Source organism: Asterias rubens, chromosome 11, assembly GCF_902459465.1.
Source record: "Asterias rubens chromosome 11, eAstRub1.3, whole genome shotgun sequence".
Taxonomy (NCBI): Eukaryota; Metazoa; Echinodermata; class Asteroidea; order Forcipulatida; family Asteriidae; genus Asterias; species Asterias rubens.
The window spans coordinates 1555586-1577383 of record NC_047072.1 but is presented as its reverse complement, the minus strand read 5'-3'; the positions used below and the strand labels follow the sequence as shown (position 1 = coordinate 1577383).

The 21798-nt window shown below is 38.5% G+C and overlaps 1 protein-coding gene across 1 annotated transcript; it reads right to left on the bottom strand.

Moving 5' to 3' along the window:
• Positions 1 to 82: 82 nt before the first annotated feature.
• Positions 83 to 20934, bottom strand: LOC117296473 (nuclear receptor subfamily 2 group E member 1-like). Its single transcript, XM_033779418.1, has 7 exons — positions 20539 to 20934; positions 7158 to 7391; positions 4451 to 4728; positions 3682 to 3819; positions 2544 to 2640; positions 1555 to 1704; positions 83 to 1119 (listed from the first exon to the last, which is right to left on the bottom strand). The coding sequence occupies exons 1-7, from the start codon at positions 20564 to 20566 to the stop codon at positions 872 to 874; spliced, it is 1173 nt and encodes a 390-aa protein (XP_033635309.1). The 5' UTR covers positions 20567 to 20934; the 3' UTR covers positions 83 to 871.
• Positions 20935 to 21798: the final 864 nt, after the last annotated feature.

The window sequence follows — 21798 nt, the reverse complement described above, 5'->3', positions numbered from 1 at the left end:
AGCGTCACATTTGCTTATTTTCAACAACACGGCGCCTCTTAGTGTGAACATGGCGTCCAATGCTGCTGATCACCTACACGAGATCAGCCTACCGTTATTGTATAACTTTTATTCATCAGTTCATGATTTTAATCCTTTTGTAATTAATTTACAAATACACTATTGCAAAAACGAACAGTTCGAGTTTAGATTATGTCCTATCATTGACAATAAGACCTCAGTAGTTACACCTTCGAATAACTAATGATTTACAATTATATACACACTATTTTGTACATTTTTGTATTGACAAGTTTCCCAACTTGGACCAAGTCGCTTATTAAACAAGATTTGTACAGTCTTGTTACGTCATCACAATCGCACCACAAGAGGGCAGTCATTTTAAACAGATTATTCTTGTTACGTCATCATTGTGTCTTCATCACAGAAGGTCACTCGTCTTCAATCAGCTAGTCACGCAGTCCCATGTTCTTCGAGTTTAAGTTTCCAGCATCAGAATTCAGATTAGACTTGTATATCAGTCGTTGCTATATCAGACTAACGCATGAGACTGTGGATTCACCATCTTTGATAGAGTAGCCATGCCACAAGCCCACAATGGACTGTAATGACGTCCTAGGTAATAGTCTCCATAACGCAACACCATTGGATCACGGCCCGATATTATGGTTGACTCCCGTATTCTCTTTACAAGCCGCTCCATCCATCACCTAATGTAATAGTTCAGAATTCCTGCACTTTGTGCAAATCTCTGATGATGAGTCTATGGACCGGCATGGAGCCTACGGTGTGCCTTAAAAACAGCTGTCGATATGGTTGACTCCCCTTAGACTCTCTTCCAGTCGCTTCATCCACCACCTAATGTCATAGCTCAGAATTCCTGTACTTTGTGCAAATCTCTGATGAGTCTGTGGACTGGCATTGAGCCTACAGTGTGCCTGAAAAACAGCTGCTCTAGAGTGCTCCCACGTATCGCCCTCAACGACGGAAGGAGGAGAAGCAGCTTGCCGAAACGGAAAGGCTGCGACGGGTGCCGTAGGGAGATGTATTTGTTGAGAGTTAACTGCGACTGGTCTTGGAGGTTAGCTATTGCCGGGACGTCATCAAGGCCTGGAGCATCTATTTGAAAACAATTTCGTCACAATTCGTAAATTTAGAAGCTGCGGTATCTTTTTACTCGTACATTGTTCTATTCTTTAAATTAATCGTTTTATTCTATTTGTTCCATCCAGGCATGCGTAGCCAGTTTCATCGTAAACGATGGTGTCTGTAGGCCTATAGTAACAGCAATGGTAAGTTCCACCATTTGATTATTGTGTTGTTTCATGTAATATAAAACTGTGAAGTTTATTGACCTATATAGGATTTGAGGCATTGCATGGTGAGGTTATCAATGAATATTCGGTTTGCGGTAACACCATGTGTGTATCTACTTGACCTACTAGAGACTATCAGTTCTTTTATTGTGTGGTTTTGTGTACGCTTATCAAAAACTGACAGATAAAATAGCTACATGCTTTCTTCGGCTCATGAAGCTCTTTTGAAAAGAATTACCTGCTTTGAACATCAATATTCCCTTGAGACATGCATATTCAGTAGCATCTACTTGAAGGTGATGGAGTTTAGCTATGATTTCTTGCAACACGTGCATTTCGCTGGTAACCGCTGCGAGTTTCTCGGGCGCAGTGTTCTCTGACGTCAGACCTGCATAGGAAACAAAAACATCGCGTTATAATTAAAAACCTGATACCTCCTCTATTTTGGACGCTAGTTGGCAGCAGACTTACCAGGTAAATTTACTGTTCTCTGTAAACACTGTGGTCATGCTCAAAGCTACGTTGACATTTATCTCTGGTAGTCTGCTGCCATCTAGCTTTCCAAAGTCTCCAATTTACAAGCCCACACACAATAATTCAAAGATACGTGTATTCTAATAATGGTTTCGTAACGCACACAAGTTACTGGTTTAAGGGTGAAAATGAACATCAAACTTTCTCGCTGAATTTTTAGTACAAACAAAATGGTGCCCATTGAAAAGGTTTTTCGTCTTGACGTCATGCACCTCGGTCAGACCGAAGTAAAATGCCCCACAAGCCAGCAGGTTTGTCTGACCAAATGAGCCACAACAATGATGTCAAAGCTACCCGAACGCACCGGGCCTCGGATCTGGGCCCAATTTCATAGAGCTGCTAAGCACCAAAATTTGCTTAGCATGAAATTTCTTCCTTCATAAAAACAGGATTATCGACTAAATTTCCATTTGTTGCATATTGCTTGTTACTGGTATTCAGCTGTTGTTTGCTTATCCTGAAAATCACGTGGAAATTTGGCTGGTTATCCTGTTTTATCAAGAAAGAAATTTCATGCTTAGCAAATGTTTGTGCTTAGCAGCTCTATGAAATTGGGCCCTGATGGGTCGACCCAGGGAAGCTAAATCAAACGCACCTAATTATTAATACAGTTAAGTCTTGATTTGACTTCATGTTCTTGTTTAAGTGGCCATGATTGATATAGGAAAAACAACAATAAAGTTGACCACTTACCAGCCGCAGTCATCAGCGATTGGCTATCGATAGTGAGTTGCCACTGTGCCGCGCCTAGAATAAATAATTCCCGCCATCCATCGGCGAGTAAGACGAGCTGCACAAATAAAAATGATCAGACATTAGTAACGTATGAAGCTTTGTTTTATGTGGGATATAATAAGGAAGTTACTTCTACAATTCGGTGTCACAATCGCTACATCGAACGAACGCAGCTAGCGAACAAATCACTTGGATCCTGCTGTTCGTCACAGCGGTGTTCTGCTGCTCTGGTAAACGTGTGGGTATAATGTGTAGATCTCTTTCGGGAGTAATGGACCGTTGGCTCAAAGAAAAAGAGCTACTGTTTTTGTGCTGGTAAAACTGAAAGGAAAATTTAAAAAAGTAGTGCATCATCTATGAACTGTTTCTGCTAATGGCGACCGGAACGTTCGGTCTTCTGAAATGGCCTTTTACACAATTCTAGTTTGTATGCTGTCCATCATGTCCTGTCAAATTTAAATTAAACCTGTATCTTCAGATAGGAGTTTGATGTAAATTGTTTCTGCCGGGGGCCTCTAGCTTTATTTCCGTTGGGTTGCCATAGAGGGACGTCGTGAGCAATAAGTTGTCGTTGGTTGTGCGGGTATTATTTTGTTTTGTGCCAGTGTGTGGATAAATAATTATACCCAATAATATAGAACAACAATAGAATACAAGTTTTTTTCTTTATTGGTTGTTGCTATGAGAATATTGTACGCAAAGCTTTATGAACGGTATGCTGCTGGATATTATGTGCCCTAAAAGTAAATGTGTGTAAATGTTTTGTCATGTAGCGCCCTCTGTTGACTCAACCTCCCCCAGATCATTACCATGCATGGGACATGACACAAGCACCAGGGAAAAATATATTATGACACCGGAAAGGAAACATCGTCAAGGGGAGGAATCGAGGGGGGGGGGGGGTGAAGGAATCGAACAGCACGATGCATTCTTAAACGCAAGAGCACCACCGCACTCGTGCGCTACAAAGACCACTTTTAGGGGGCACTCTGATTTAAAAATTACAAAATAATGGACAAATTAAAACCTACAACAAAAAGGGAGGCACACACACACACACACACCCAAACACAACAGTCTCTCGGAGTAAACGAACCTGTTCTCTTTCCGGGAGGCTGCCGAATGCTGGTACATTCTTAGCCCATCTGATGCTCATGAAGAGCAGTCTAGCTGCCATCTCACACACTGCTTCTACGCCGGTAGATATGGGTCGAACGGCCTGGTGGTGATGGTACTATTAGAAATCAAGACAAACCCATGTTATAGACCTTTTAATTTCAAAGTCACAGAGTTCCGAAAACTAGAAAAAGTCACAAATGCAAGGGAACAAAATTAACAACCCCAGTTTGTAACAATTATGTCACCCAACTGTTAGAAAAATAGTGTTGTATTTGTTGGAACCAAAAACAACCAATTATGGGAGATGTTTTATTTATTCGAAAGTTTGCGAAACAGTTTGGTCAGTACATTATGTTAACACCTACGATTAAAATGTTTTGCTGACATGCCAATCATTCAGCCGACCATGCAAACCAGTGTGGTTTATTTAATATCTACAATGAAAGTAAAGCCGTCTTTCCTCGACGAAGATTTGCTGAGAGTAGCTTGTATTGAGCTTTGGACGTGCCAGCCGACTTGTTAGCGTTTTTTGAGCCCTACTGTTTGTCTGTTTTCCTATTTTCTGAAGAATTCCTTTATGGGGTCCAAGTTGAATAAAAAGAGGGTTCGATCGTGCCTGTGAGATCAAGACCCCACAAGGGCCTGTGTGAAAAGTCTTACTCTACCCCCATCGGCTTGAATTGGTACATTGAAATAAATGTTCTCTTATCACGTTAAAAGAATTGTGAACAGCTTTTTTTACTTACACGAGGGACAGGCTGGCAGAGGCTGAGCGGGTTTAAGCCAGACGCTACACCGTGAAACGGAAAATTCACCGGGCCCATTGTCGGACCGCCGCACGTTTGCTCTACGCCGTTGACCGCACCGAAGAAAGGGTGGAAATACGCCGGGCTGTGAGGCGAGTAGCCGGGGCTGATGGGGTGCCCTACAAGCTCGGACGACGGCGAGATGTGAGCGTCTCGGAGGTAGAGCGCCATGTGTTTACGGAGAGTGGAGTTTCGAGGTCCTCTCTCGTGTTGCACAGCTATTGAACAAACAAACACAAATACATAAGAACTAAAGAACTGAATAAACAAAAAGAAGTGAATATAGTTAAATTCATATAAATACAAACATACATACGTTAATAACAATACTATTTGTGTTCGCGTTATTATTCATTAACTTATTTTTCATTCTCTTTCGTTTTCGGTGGCCAGTAAATTTATTGTTCAACACTGAACTCAAATCTCTTAAATTAATTGTGTAATTACTCATACTTTTGTGTCTCTTTTCTTTGTTTTCCTTTCTTGAAACTAAATCAAAATAAGGGGACGAAACACACTCTTGTTCTTATTATGTTTTGATGAATTTGATCTGAAATAATAGTTTAGTTGATGAGGCAAAGGGTTTGTTGACAAATTAAACTATACTAAACACAAGCTGCATGGTTCCAAGATGTAAGCCATATGGAAATATTTGCGGTAACACCATGTAATGACAATCTCTAAATTAGTTGGGGTGGTTCTGCTGAAAAGAACCGCTGGATTCAACTCGACGTTTCGATCAGTATGCTCTGGACAATGCTGGAGAAAGCTGCGAGCCATAAACAAGATGTAAGCCATAGTTTCGAAAAAAAGGTCCGTCAATGTATCAAGTTCACCTTGACGTTCGAGCTATCGATATAATGTCAATATTTAATTGATATTAATTTGTGGTATGACTTTGAGTTAATGTTACACAACCAGCAGTTGTGTGTTGGTTTCCCTTGTCCAGACAATCTGACCCTCTTATGAACTGACCATGGTCAGTCGATCATGCTCAACCGTCTGACGAAGCGATCTACGGCCACTCAATCCCAACTCACACCAGCCTCCTCGAAACCTCTTACTCTCTGACCATATGACACAATTAAACGCTATCCTTTTCATAAACTCACTTCAGGAAACCAACAACAAAAAGCTGCTCTTCTGCTCTGCGCCTTTCAATGCAACCAGACACATCTATTGTTCTGCTTTTCCTTTTTTAACAAATCAGGAAAAAACTTGAGTTTGGAGGACCATCAAAACTCGAGACTCTTCAATTTTGTTTTCTGGCTCTCCGTGCTGAGATTTGTTTTTCGTTATCGCGGTAAAAGACAAGTGTTGCTCAATCTGCAACACAGGATGTGAGAAAAGTGGCTCAAAAACCAGTAACTTGTTTTGACGAGTTGCTCATTTCGAAACGTCTGTTGTCAAAAGCTGAGGGGACGGGAAGAGTCGGTTTCCCAGACACTCTGCTTGGCACCAGCTGTAAGCTAGAATTCGTGAGTGGTTATTTTCTGAGCAGTTATTCATTTTTTTGAAAAGAGACCCAAGACAGAAAACTTATTTTGACGAGTTGTTCATTTTGAAACGGCTGTTGTCAACAGCTGAGGGGGCAATGGGATCTAAATAATTGGTTTCCCAGCCATGCATCTTGGCACCAGCTGTAAGCTATATTTCGTGAGTGGTTATTTTCTGAGGAGTTATTCACTTTTTTGTTCATGGAGTGAAACAGAGTTTGTAATAATTGGGTTGTCCAGGACAGGCACGTGGCTACTATATAGAACCGATTTAACAAGATAACAACTTCCTTCCATCGTATCACATTCACCGTCATTCACTGTCATTCACCGTCATTCACCGTCATTCGTCGTCATTCACTGCCTTCGTAATGGACGTGATCACCTTACATGTTCACATTGCAAACCTATTGTTTTTCTTTGTTGATACCCATCCGTCTATCCACCTGCCTGACTGTACATCAGCCCACCAACCCTTGCTCTATGCTCCTACTACGCATAACAATACTCAATGCACTATTGATGGTGTAATCAATCCTATTCGCCCCCCCCCCAAAAAAAAAAAAAAAAAAAAAAAAAAAACATCTGAACACCTTCACCATTTCCGTTTTAATTTCCCCCTTCATTGTTATCCCACCACTACTTCCATCTCTTCCTAAAAAACCTCCTCTTTCAGACGGTCACGTTCCTCATCGTGGCCCCTCCTCATCAATTTGTTATTCTTTTGTCCATGTCTGTTCTCCTCCTGAAGACGAGCAGAGTATACTGTTCGAAACGTCGGCGAGACCAAAGCGGCTCTTTTCAGTGCCCTTACTCCCTCAAAAGACACATAATTACGGGTTGTACCCGCAAGTTTACTACTATAGTTTGTTTCACTAATGTGCCTTTACTGTTCCTCTCCTAAGTAGATTGTACTTTACGTTAACGCATTTTTAATGTTCGGGAAGTCCTGTAAGAGTCGTTTGTTGTCCTTTTTTGTTTGTATATTATTTGAGGTATTTCCTTCCTTGTTAGCTTTTTAATCATTGTCTAAATTTGTTTTGCGCTCGTGTACAATTTATGAAATAAGCGCAATATAAATAATTAATAATTATATATTATTATTGTTCTAAGTTGAGATTGAATTCAATATGAAGTACGTCTTAACTTACCGTCTTTATTCATGTCCACCTGGACACACTTCTTCAACCGGCACGCCCTGCACTGGTTACGGTGCGTCTTATCGATGGGACACGGTCCACGTCCCCGGTTCTTGCAGACGTAGGTTCGATTCCTCCTGATGCTTCGCTTGAAGAACCCACTGCAGCCGTCGCACGCGTAGACACCGTAGTGCTTGCCGGAGCTACGGTCACCACACACCTTGCATGGTATGTCTAAGATGCGACCTTTAATAGGAAAGAGAGATGAGCATAGTTCATAATTTACTTTTCTAACTGCTGTCTTAAGGTCTGCCGTAAAAACAAAACAAGAACAAGAACAGCGAGAACAACAACAACGACACCAACAACAACAAAACTAACAACAGCAGCAACAACAACAACAGCAACAACAACAACACCAACAGCTCCACAAAAATTGACAACATAAAAAAAACGTCAACAATTACGTCTGCCTTAAAGGACTTAGGTACTTTTTCAAAATGTCCATAGATTTACATTAAACTTACAGGGTTTGAAGATAATGATAGTGGAAAGCTTCCCTTTAAATATTACTTACTGAGGTGCTGTGGTTTTTGAGAAATGAGTAAAACAATGTCATGAAAATACGTTTGTAAATGCTTAAAATAATTTTGGTCTCATGAGACCAAAATTGTTTTCATGACATTGTTTTACTCATTTCTCAAAAACTACAGCACCTCAGCACGTAATATTTTCAGAGAAGCTTTCTACTATCATTTATCTTCAAACTGTGTAAGTTTAGTGTAAATCTGTGGACATTGTGTTTTTTGTCCCACAAAAAATACATACACCCTTTGTATACGGGTCTGCACATTTGTTTCACTGGAAATCGCCGGTTCATTCCCTAATGTACATTATATTCAGTCAAAACAGCGGTAACTTCGACATCTTTAATGATAAATAAAACTCCTCTTTGAATTGCTGACACTTAATGACGTCATGTTTCAAACATAGCTCTGAAAAAGTCTCATACACAATGGTCATTCTAACCATTTTAGAGTCTAGAGTCTAGAAACTTATACATTTTCCCAGTTTTCATGAGGAATCTATATCTTTTGGAAAATGAGTGCATCACATAATTTAATTTGACCTTAGAGCCCCTCTTTAAAGGTAGAGTTAAAAATTTTAATTTAAGGTCCAGACAGGTGAATATGGGTCATTGACCCAAAACATACAACTCTAAGCTTAAGCTCCATCAACCAATTAATAACACGCAAAAGAAAACCGTACTTGTGAGGCATTTTCCCTAAGAAATAGAAATGCATACTGGTTTCAAATTTTAAGAACAGCCTTCAGAAAATGTCTACTCTAGAATTTAAAAGGAAGACGTGCGCTTGTCTGAGCAAAAGTGAGAGTAGAGTTTTCCCTCATTTGAATTTGTTTCTATAGTAATCGTATGATGATACCATACACACATATCGATTCCAGTTAGTCAAACAAACTCTTTTGAAAACTAATCGATTACTTGTAATCGGGGCTCTTACGACTACAAAGGAAGCTCCCCGGACAAGGTTAATTCTTTTCGGTGGGTGATATTCGAGGCAATAAACTCTCACAGTATCGAATAACACAACCTTTGGCTGGATATTCATAGGGCACTCATGTAGGAATTGTTAAGGGAAATAACATCATTATGTCAATACGTGAAAATTAATCAAACAGGGGGTAAGGATATATGGGTCAAAATTATAATGAAAAGTGTCGACTGCTGATGGAAAAGGGAAGACGAAGTGAACTGTGTGTGATTTGGGGTTGGATGAGTTTCAATTAAATTATCGATTGAAGATTGTATTTCATGATGATTGTGCTTAGCTTTAAGAAATTGAATATCTCCGAAAAATAAATTGTAGAAAATGTTGGAAACTGATTAAAATCGTTACTTATCGTTACTTATCGTGAATCAAAATTATATTTTCTTGGATGTGGGTGATTCTTGATTTGTTGATGTTTGTTTTCGACGGGGTTATGCTGTCTTGTATAGGTGTACTTTTTCTTATACTGGGCACTGCAATTTGTGTGAGTCGATCTTGTTTGTAGTCTTTTTTTTTAAATTTGATTTCATTCTGATTGACTTATTTAACTATAATGTCTATAGATTTGCTGCGGTTCGCTACTGTTGTGAGGTTAATCCGGATGATTTGATTTGATTTGGTTTCACAGAATTCAAAAATCTCCTGTGTCCGAATCGTCTTATATTCCGCATAATTTCATTTCATTCCAGTTTAATTTTTGTCTGGTTTTGCAGCTATAGATTCTCAGAAAAGCAAACTTAACCACTGTATTAGCCAATAATCCAATGGAGGGAAAACACTTAATAAACAATAAATAAGTATTTAACAAGCTTTATCAAGGTTCGTGTACGTACATGATAAGTTATCGTGTACGTACACATTAAGTTTGGACGTAGTATGTACGTACAAGATAAGGTTTTTGACTTTGTACGTACAAGATAAGTGTATGCACACGTAAAGTTGTCGTGTATGTACACGATAAGAGAGGGACACAAATTATTCATGTGGCGGCAATACGCTTCCGTAAAAGAGGGATTATTATTTTATATTATGTAAACTCACACAATTAGGAACTGTTTTGCAGCCTTAATCAAACCCTGTGAAGAAAAAACAGATGAAAACTTTTGATTTACATCACAATCCACATTTTCGGTGACAAAAAAAATACCTTGACAATTATTTTATAATAGGTAAATTCACATAATAATGCAGACATGAATTCTACAGACTTAATTATCTCGTTCTGTAAAAAAAATCATATGGTACAACATTTTAATTTCATCACAATCCCACCACGAGCTACATCTGACATCACTAACAGCCCCATTTTCACCGTTGATCCCAAAATTAAAGCCACATTACAACACAAAGGCGTCCACTCTAACAATCCCACGGCATCGTGATTGACGGTATAAAGAAGGGATTTGGACACCCATTCAACCACTTAATCGTAACAACTTGAGAAGCAGACAAAAAAACATGTTTCCAAAATAGACATCTGTGATTTTGAGAAGCGATTAAAACGTTCAGTGTTTACCACGGACTTCTGAGGACACTGTGACACCTTGCGTCAATTTAAAGGCACTGGACACTATTGGTAATTAGTCAAAATAATTGTTAGCATATAAACTTACTTGGTAACTAGCAATGGAGAGCTGTTGATAGTATAGAACATTGCGAGAAACGGCTCCCTCTGAAGTAACGTAGTTTTTGAGAAAGAAGTAATTTCTCAGTAAAATATTTGAAATTATTTCGAGACCTAACGCGTGAGGTCTCGAAGTCAAGCATCTGAAAGCACACAACTTTAGTGTGACAGGGGTGTTTTTTCTTCCATTATTATCTCGCAACTTCGAGGACAAATTGATTTTCAAATTTTCACAAGTTTGTTATTTTGTGCATATGTTGACATACACCAAGTGAGAAGACTGGTCTTTGACAATTACCAAAGGTGTCCAGTGTCTTTAACTCACAACGTTGTCCGGAGTTCCTCTTTACAAAATCAGCGAAAGAGTGAAAGAACATAAAAACGGGTGTTTAAGATTAGGGGACCCCTGCCGGAAATCTTCAAATCACAAGATTACACTTTCTCGTGGGAATTGGATAAAATCTTTTATACCCAAACCATAATTCCCATGAATTAATTGACCAGCTTAAAACCCCGCTGTTCGATCTTCTAAATCCCGTCAAACACCGTAAACAACCGGCCTAAGAAAAAAAAAGTTATTACTTGCCAATCATAAGAACCGTGTTAATTAAGCCAGGGAACAAGAAAATGTTTTGACACTTTCAAGTGGTTAGGCCTTGGAATGCTTTTTTCTTCTTCTTTCTATCTCCAACAACTGATTTGGAGTTGGTTGGGGTTACAATAGCCCTGGTGTTGCACCACGGTGTGTAAAGACCGGGTACAAGCTGCGACAGTCAGCCGTGTTTGACTATTCAGCCCGCCGGATTTTCTTCAGCTGAAGCCCCGCTGTTTTCCCGCTGTTTCCCCGCTGTTTCTCCTTGTCCGTGGACCATGTGAACACACCATCCAGCCTGTCTCAGACGTATTTTGGAATCAACCACACAAAACCCACTTAAGACGTTACTTTTGATGTAACAAACTTTTCAATCTCTTATGGGTGGTTGTTTTTCTATTTAAGAAAGCTGTGTGAGAGACCATTCTCAGAGTGTTTAACATGATCTTTGTGTGTTACTTGAAGTGATTTTTTGTGTAACTTCAATGGGACGAAGACGGAGGAGGCAGATGGAGAGGGGTTCAAATCTCACCACCCCAGGTCTATGACCTAAAGGGGAGGGAGGGGTGACCCAATGGTGACCTGGGGTAGGGGAATGACCGCACACAGGGGACACACTCCCCAGGACATGGTCACGTGTCCATAGTCGCACTTTTGACCGCTATGGCGTTGACCTTTGGCTGCTGGTCTGGAGTGGAATGAGGCAGGGTGAATGACTCCTCTCAGCTTGACCATTACAAAATGGAAAACATATTTCTACCAGACAGCCATGATTTTCCCGCCAATTTAAACAAACGCCCCCAACAAACAAACAAACAAACAAACAAACAAACAAACAAACAAACAAACAAACAAACAAACAAACAAACAAACAAACAAACAAACAAACAAACAAACAAACAAACAAACAAACAAACAAACAAACAAACAAACAAACAAACCAAACAAACAAACAAACAAGCAAGCAAACATACAACAAACACAAGAACAACCAATAAGCGTAAACATGTTATACAACTGGTATCCCATTAAGGGCGTATCCGCGACTGGTAGAAAGGGGACTCCTAAATTACTCCATTTTACACGATGAGGCTTATATCTACGGAAAAAAATCTAACCAAATACGCCTACATTAGTCTGAAATTTGTATCAATTAACACAAATAAGTTGTGACCAGGCGAGCACAAATCATGGAGATTTGCCCCGCCCCCCACCCATCCCCTTCCTCCCCACCTCTCGTGATTTGCCGTTTAGATTTGCATTTGAAAATTGTTGTTACTCTGTTAACTATGTTTTACCCAAAAGTACATACACACATACATACGTACACACATACATTACTTGGATTGTATATAGCGCCATTTCATTTAGACCACAGCGCTCTGGTATTATGTTTATCCTTTTGTGGGAAAACTCAATGGTCTCGCAGCAATCGCAGTTTCTGTCGCATGGCACGGTAGCTGTTTGTCTTGATAAAAACTTTCAGTCAGTCTTCTTATTTTTTCACCACCACAAGTATCGATCTAACATACAAGGTGAATTTAGAACAGCGTCTTTGTGCTAATATGACACAGATACCATCGTCCATGGCCTGTTTGTTCCCATTTTGACAAACTGGCGAGATATTAACTTTAATTTCAGTCAATATTGTCTATTATATAACACCCAGCAGATCCTTGCCATTTGATTGGAGGATTGTCCGTCACGTGATAGCAAATAAAAGTACCATTGCACGCTGAGTCACTTGCCGTGCTTTTTCGTTCCATCCGAAAAGTACCATTGCACGCTGGCACGCTGCCAGCGTGCAATGGTACTTTTCGGATGGAACGAAAAAGCTGAGTAAAAACATCACTGCGTGCGCGTGTCTTTGGTAACGCAGCAGGTGTTACTGCAAGAAGGCATAGTAAAATTACTAGCATTCGGCTTCTACAGTTGAAATTGTTTGTTTTGAAAGTTGTTTCTTTCAATCAAAATGACACAGTTCTACTTGGATGTTATATAAAACAAATAATGAATGTTTTTCATTCGTGCAATGGTGCGAATATGTTCATTCGTTGAAAGCTGGAATGTTCCATTCAACTCGGCTCCGCCTCGTTGAATAGAACATTCCATCTTTCAACTCATGAACATATTCGCACCATTGCACTCATAAACATTCATTATGTGTATACCAAAGTGTCCATGGAGATTTGTTCCTTCGCTCTTTTTATATGCACTGAACTTAATGGCAACGTCGTTTGAAATTGAAGACGAACATTTTGTGGGTCACAATAATTGGTGCGATGATTGGAATGGTGGGCGTACGGGAGCAATACTGTGTGCAGGTTTTTGTTCAAATTAAAAACATGAGAAACCTTACATTGTTGGCTTATGCCCTTATAAGGTATTTAAGGAAAACTAAAAATATAGATTAAAAAAAAAATCATAGGAAAACATCAAGGCCCTATTTTATAGAGCGGTTGAAAGACAAAATGCAGCATAACAAAAGTACACTAACAGAGTAAGGTTAACAGCCAAACTACCTTGTCACATGCACAATTTGTGACCGGTAGAGATAGACAGCTAGAGATTTTTGAAGCCATATTTTCTGCTTAAAGGCAGTGGACACTATTGGTAATTACGCAAAATAATGTTTAGCTTAAAAACTGACTTCGTAACGAGTAATGGAGAGCTGTTGATAGTCTAAAACATCGTGAGAAACGGCTCCCTCTGAAGTAACGTATTTCGAATAAGAAGTTATTTTCCACGATTTTTCTTTTTTTTTAAGTCTCGAAATCAAGCATCTGAAAGCACACAACTTCGTGAGTCAAGGGTGTTTTTTCTTTCATTATTATCTCGCAGCTTCGAAGACCAATCGAGCTCAAATACTCACAGGTTTGTTATTCTATGCATATTATGTTGAGATTTGAGTAACTACCACTGCCTTTAAATATAACGCAAATTTGTGACTTGTTTCATTCGTTACAATATAACTTAGCAGAGAAAAAAAATTGTCTGTCTGTTCAGTTTTATAACTGGCTTTGTTATTATTACACTCGGTATATTATTAGACTAGAGACTACACTGAAATTACCACATTTTGAAAAAGGTCTCTTCTATGTCAGAAAGTGATAATTAACTGTGTGTCATTCATGCCAAACAATAATCCAGAACAGAAAAACATAACTCTAATTAAAAATCATACTATAAATATTTCATTGTCAATGTCAAATTTTTATGACAAAAGAAATCTTGCTGTGTTTGTAAACCGCAAGGGCGTTGTTGAAACGTCCATTCAGTTTTCGTCATTAAGGCAATATTAATTAAACAATAAATATCTGGCTTTCTAGCAATTAGACTATTGTGTTGTCTTGTTAGTGTTGATGTACCATTGTAATCGGAACAAATGAAGACTGTTTTTTCATTTATCCACTTGTCTGAATTCGCCGTATACCGGAATGGCTTATACGTTGGTATGTTTGTATTGAAATTGCGTGGCCTGATTTTCGCCGAAAGACATTTCTGTAAAACACATATTTTCTCAGGACGAATTTTGACAGACGATGCTGTTTCAAAACGAAAAAAAAAAATACTTGCATAAACATTCGTATTTTTACCACAGACAATGCATCGTAACATAATACATAATTTTGTATAAAATTGTTACATGCTAAAAGTGATATACCACTAGGGCTAATGACTCGGTAAATTTGTAATATTTGCGGGTGGAACAAGGGGAAAATAAATGTCAGTGTTATGATAAAGGTAGACACCTATGCTTGAAATGACGGAACATTAAAGGCAGTTGACACTATTGGTAATTACTCAAAATAACTTATAGCATAAAACTTTCTTGATTACGAGTAATGGGGAGAGGTTGATAGTACAAAACATTGTGAGAAACGGCTCCCTCTGAAGTAACGTAGTTTTCGAGAAAGAAGTAATTTTCCACGAATTTGATTTCGATACCTCAGATTTAGAATTTGAGGTCTCGAAATCAAGCATCTGAAAGCACACAACTTCGTGTGACCATGGTGTGACAAGGGTGTTCTTTCTTTCTTTCATTAATATCTCGCAACTTCGACGACCGATTGAGCTCAAATTTTCACAGGTTTGTTATTTTATGCATATGTTGAGATAAACCAACTTGAAAGAGACTGGTCTTTGACAATATTACCAAGTTTGTTTTATCTTGTATGTGTTAATCACGTTACTACTTTAGTGTTTACCCATACATCGATCTGTGTTAAGCCTGTGTACCTGGGACCTTCCCAGGCCCCTCCGAGTCCTGCGAAAAAGGGGGCATCGGGTGGGATTCGAACCAACCGATCAGAAGTATTAACCACTTTATGATAAAGTGATGAAGTTTATCACTGGGCTCGATTCTCACTCAAAATAACAAATAATGCCTGTGGATTTTGCTCACGGGACTCGTGGAAGCAGTGAACAATAATATGCGTAGCCCTGTCGGCCTTTAAAGGAACACGTTGCCTTGGATCGGTCGAGTTGGTCTTTGAAAAGCGTTTGTTATAAAATGCATATGAGTAGAAAGATGTTGTAAAAAATTGTCCACACAAACATGCCTTGAAATTGCACGGTTTTCCATTTACATCGTCGACTAACCAGGTTGACCATTTATGTGAGTAATTTTTGACTCCCATAAATGGCCGACCGTGTTAGTTCGCAAAGTAAAAGGATCGCCAGACGCAATTTCGAGGCAAATTTGTGTGGATCATTGTATTCTACTTTTAAAACATCTTTTAACCAAATAAATTTTGTCACAAACGGTTACAAATGCTTTTTATAGACCAACTCGACCGATCCAAGGCAACGTGTTCCTTTAACTATCATGCCATACTACAGTTTACAGCACAATGAAGAGTCCTATATTGGGTTAGCTATATACGGTGCTTTACAAAACATAACATCAGTGTTTGCATAGGTAAAACAATTATATTCTTTATCCCTGGTGCAAGTTTAAAAGCTACTCCCATCATTTTGTCCCAAATCTTTCTACTCCCATTTCATAGATTCTCCCTCCCTGTCAAAAGTAATTAGCACCCGTTCATCCCACTGTCCAAAAAACCCATCACCTCCTCCTCTATGATAACATCATCAATGTTATCTTATTCCTTTTGTCCTACCCATCACTTCGTGTTGACTTCTCAAGTCCCACCTTATTGTTCACCGGGATTGAGACGCAGAATTGACGGCGGATGACTTTAACGATCACCGTCGACCCTAATTCCTCTCCCGGAGGAAAAATCATGCACGCTGACTTAAGGAATCCTTTCATATCCCGACCAGAGTGTTGACTTAGTTTACTTATTTAATTGCTTTGCCGTCACTTCCATTAAAGGAAGTGTCGACTTTTGAAATGATTTTGGCTTGGCTTTCTGTATGTGTATGTCTGTCGTTTGTTTGTTGGGGTTGAAGTTGTACATTAAATGTTGTCGGGTTGATTGTGGATTTTTGGATTTTTTTTTAAATAAATAAAAATTGCATTCACTTATCTAAGTTGTTTACATTTAGTTTTAGTTTAGGCCTACTTGTATTCTAAAAGTTTGTGCCATGTATACTAAGAAGTTGTAATTTTTAACATCTATATATATATTTGTTTTTAATTGTTTTAAACTTATACCTGTGTAAATGGCAGATATCCGCCGTTGGATATCGAATAAATAAATTAATACATAAATAAAACATTAAAAGAGCAAATATGAACAAACAAAATTCCCAATGCCACAGTAAAAATCGAGGTCACCTTGGAAGCAGACACTCCCTTAATTTTTCACTTTGTTGATTATTTTAAAATGCTATGATACACGTTAATAGCGGATATCCGATGTGGAGTATCAAATGAACAAATAAATAAATGAAAATAAAGTTTAGAAATATATTCAACAACTAACAGCCTCCAATACACAGTAAATATTTCAGTCACCTTAGAGGCAGACAGCTCCTTTAACTTATCTCCACTTTGTTGATTGGCTCATAGTTATAAGTGTTTGGTCATCCAACACACACACACAATGACGTCTAGTCAGGACAACCCAAGACAATTAAAACCCTAATCCCTACTAATCCGATCACACACAAAGCCCTTAATCGAAACTAACTGTACCCCGTTATGAATCCTATAATTGGGGTACGGTTCCAACACACTGCAGATCATTATTAATGGAGCAGAATTAATAGCTGGGCGTTCTAGTACATTGCATGGGCGTTTGACAATTGACTGACTAGACTGTTGAAGATCTCATATCATTGATTGCCTTGGAGGGTATTCACACGACAGCAAGTGTACTTGGGTCCCTTGCTTAATGTTAGCATGGTTTCAAAACGTAGCAATATTTGACAAGATTCTCAAGAGGACTTGGACAGTAGAAAAAATGGCTAGATGTTGTAAAACTTAAACATACATGCTACAATGTAGCAAATGACCCTTGCTAAATTGCTCTCGTGTGAAAGGGGCTTACAATCCACTGGACACTTTATTGGTAACAACTCAAAATAATTGTTAGCATAAAACCTTACTTGGTAACGAGCAATGGGGAGCTGTTGATAGGAATATAAGACATTGTGAGGAACGGCTCCCTCTGAAGAAACGTAATTTTTAAGAAAGAGGTAGTTTTTTGTAATTACTCAAAATAATTATTAGCATAAAACCTTACTTGGTAACGAGCAATGGAGAGCTGTTGATAGGAATATAAGACCTTGTGCGGAACGGCTCCCTCTGAAGAAACGTTGTTTTTGAGAAAGAGGTAGTTTTTTTGGTAATTACTCAAAATAATTGTTAGCATAAAACCTTACTTGGTAACGAGCAATGGAGAGCTGTTGATAGGAATACAAGACATTGTGCGGAACGGCTCCCTCTGAAGAAACGTAGTTTTTGAGAAAGCGGTGGTTTTTTGTAATTACTCAAAATAATTGTTAGCATAAAACCTTACTTGGTAACGAGCAATGGAGAGCTGTTGATAGGAATATAAGACATTGTGATGAACGGCTCCCTATGAAGAAACGTAGTTTTTTAGAAAGAGGTAGTTTTTGGTAATTACTCAAAATAATTGTTAGCAAATAAACCTTACTTGGTAACGAGCAATGGGGAGCTGTTGATAAGACATTTTGATAACATAAAACGGCTCCCTATGAAGTTTTTGAGACAGAGGTAATTTCTCAGTCAAGTAATGAAATACTCAAGCTGAAGCCTTTTATTGTGCACCTGCTTAAAGCACACAAATTATGCAACAAGGTGATTTTTCTTACTAATTATCAAGCTTATATTAGAACCACTTTTTTCAAATGATTTCATAATCGAAACAAACATTGTAGCATATGTGGAAGCCTAAAGCCTAAAATTGTTGTCCCTTCCTCTTATCGCTGCGGTGTTTTGTTGTGGGTGTAGTTTTTTGTTTTCAATAGTCTGGTTTTGCTTGTGTTTTAATGTTTTCTTTTGTGTGATTTTTAAATGTTTCAGTGCAATTACCTTTTTATATTGTATAATTATATTTTTATCGTTGGCAGGGGTCTGGTTTTACACATCTTTTGATGACAGTTTTTATATACTTTTGTTTTAACCTTGACAGCCCCTGTACAACTTGTAACTATTGTGTATGTCTAAAGATTTAAAATAAATAAATAAATAATAAAGACAAAACAGCTGTTTTCGGATGATCCAACCACAATTAAAGACACTTGCCACTATTGGTTATTGTCAAAGACCAGTCTTCACAGTTGGTGTATCTCAGCATATGCATAAAATAACAAACCTGTGAAAATTTGAGCTCAATCTGTCGTCGAAGTTGCGAGATAATGATGAAAGAAAAAACACCTTGTCAAACGAAGTTGTGCGCTTTCCGATGTTTGATTTCGAGACCTCAAATTCTAAATCTGAGGTCTCGAAATCGAATTCGTGGAAAATTGCTTCTTTCTCGAAAACTACATTACTTCAGATGGAGCCGTTTCTCACAATTTGTTATACTATCAACCTCTCCCCATTACTCGTTACCGAGAAAGGTTTTACGCCAATAATTATTTTGAGTAATTACAAACAGTGTCCACTGCTATGGACGTTAATGTGTATGCCAAAACTTTGCGTGTATGGTTTTTCACTATTTTCTCAATACTCATAACTAAGGTTAAGCCAAAATGTTTTTATTTATTTATTTATTTTATTTTTTATTATGAACAATGGTTGATCACACAACCTGTGAGCACTATTTTGTCAGCTCTACCAATCATGAATAACACTTTTAAATGGATATCAGACATGTCACTATATGCAAGATTATGTATGGACGGTGAATTTTAGAATTAGTGTGGCTTCAGAATACATGATATCGGAAGAATTTTAAAATGTGAACTCGGGTTTCGCTGCTTGGAAAATAGGGCAAACTCAATCTAGAAATTCCAGGAGAAGGCATGTATCATTACAATTGTGGATGGATTATGTGTAACAATTTCGCTATACATCTCAACACGTGACACACTTATTCCACGTTTGCTAAATACAGTAATCATTGCTCAATGCTGAATGTAACGTACTCAAAATAGGTGGACAGTGTGTTAACAAAAACTGCAATATTTGAGAATAATTTTCCTTAACCACGTTTTGATTATGCTGACTTGGTTTTCGTATGAAAGCAGAACATTTGTCGACTGGTGCTTAATTTACGAGGACACTGCAATCAAGTCATTGAGGTTTCTAGAATAATAGCTCATGTTGCTTTTTTTATTGACACTGGCTGGTCTGTAGTTCTTTAACTTCCAATATGTTACAAAGGCACTGGACACCTTTTGTAGGTAGCTATCAAAGACCAGTATTCGCCACTTGGTGTATATGCATACAATAACAAATCTTTGACAATGTTGGCTCAATTGGTCATTGAAGTTACAAGAGAATAATGATTATGGAAGAAAAATAGCACCAATGTTGCGCAAAAACTAATGTGTGTGTTTGAGATGCCAAATAACGAACTTCAGGCCTGAAGCAATATGGTTTAAATGAGAAATTACTTCCTTTTTCTCAAAGACTACAGAGGGAGCTGTCTCTCACAATGTTTTATACTATCAACAGCTTTCCGTTGCTCGTAAGATTAACTTAAATGCATTTATAAAGTGCTTTCACACTGTTTCAAAACGCCGTACAGTCAAAAGGCATTAACATGCAGGATAAAAACATGAGCTGAAAGAGCTATGGTTTTAACATATACAACAGTTAAAAAAGAAGCAACAATTTAGTATACAAAAAACTTATCAAGTAAGTTTTCATGCTAGCAATTCACTTGAGTTAAGTACCAATAATGTCCAGTTCCTTTCAAGACAATGCCATATATTATTTTTTAATGCGTATTCATACCTGAAACAAAAATTTCCCTTTCAGGTAATTTGCTAATTGGAAAATAACAAATTAGAGAGATCAGTGTTTTTAATCCTCTTCGATTGTGTAATCTGCTAAATACTTGTCAACAGCGTGTTCTTTTCAAACTTAATTGTTGTAATGACTTGCAATAGCCTGTGATTGCGTCGAATTTCCCTAATAAGTAAAGATTACATTACGTTACCAACACCTCCTGATTTGTAAATGATACTTTGAGTGATGTACGAAGGTTTTGTTTTGTTACTTACTTGACGTGGTCCCAACCTTGCTGCTCATGTCGACTGTCGCCTGCAGCTTTTCCCGTCTCCAATTCGAAAAAGGAACAATACAAAAGAGAAATTTCAGCAGTACAGGCTAATCCTAGCCGCCAGGCAAGGGCACTGGGTGACTCGAGAGTAGCGGAACGCGGTCCCCCGGTCAAAAGCGTCCACAACACGGCGTCGTGTTACGAGCGAATTGCGCCCCCTCGATCCCTGCTCCACGTTAGTTGCTGACGTCCGCTTGCCTTCTTAACCGGCTGTAGCTCAACTGTCTAGCCCCAGGCAGTTCAACTGGAAGCTTATAATGAGGTATTTGCTAGGGGGCTTTTGTGGGCTTTACACTATGTAAAGCTCTCGTGATGTAAAAAAAAAAAAAACTGCGAACAGGACGCCCCAGGGTGCCGTACAAAAAAACCAACAGCACTCCTCCCACTTTTGTTACACAAACCGATGAGGCTGCGGACAAAAATGAGCAGACGACACAATGCTCGCTTTCTGATTGGCCAGTCGCTTTTTGTAAATATCTTCAGTGAGTGAAATGCTGGTGGTGGTGACTGTAAAAGCAAAGGGTTTAGTTTAACTTTCATGATGAAATGTATCACCCTCAAAGCGTGTATTGTGATCGTCATTTATTTGTCATTATATTGTTTCTATACTGTCATTAGCGTTAGACTGTCTCTCTTTAAATCACGGTTTTAATACCCCACGGAGCGTTTTGAATAATATTCGCATGTTTCTTGCTCTATTACACCACTACATTACACGCAAGTGGAGCTTCCTTTACAGTAAAACCATTAAAGGCACTGGACACTTTTGGTAATTACTCAAAAGAATTGTTAGCTGAACAACTCGATTGGTAACGAGCAATGGAGAGCTGTTGATAGTATAAAACATTGTGAGAAACGGCTCCCTTGGAAGTAGCGTAGTATTTGAGAAAGAAGTTATTTATTACTTGACTACATTCGAGACCTCAGCTCTGAAAGCACACAACTTGTATTTTTCCTTCCATTATTCTCGACGACCAATTTGAGTAAAAATGTTCACAGGTTTGTTATTTCATGCATACGTTGGCACCAAGTAAGAATACTGGTCTTTGACAATTACCAATGCTGTCCAGTTCCTTTAATCACCAGTATGTATATTATGCCATGCCGATATTCCGTTCCTCACTTGTTGCTTTTTTCCTAGCATTCCGATTCTGGGTCATAGTAATTGGTCCACTGTTGTTAAGGGCAAGGTCACACCAGT

Bases quoted from the DNA above. Each gene is read 5' to 3' on its own strand.
- LOC117296473 (XM_033779418.1), bottom strand. From the start codon at position 20,566: ATGAGCAGCAAGGTTGGGACCACGTCAA. The intron at 3,820-4,450 runs GTAAGTAAAAAA...GATTTCTAATAG, and splicing joins TCTGCCAGCCTGTCCCTCGT to TACCATCACCACCAGGCCGT. The intron at 1,120-1,554 runs GTAATTCTTTTC...GTTTTCAAATAG, and splicing joins AATATTGATGTTCAAAGCAG to ATGCTCCAGGCCTTGATGAC.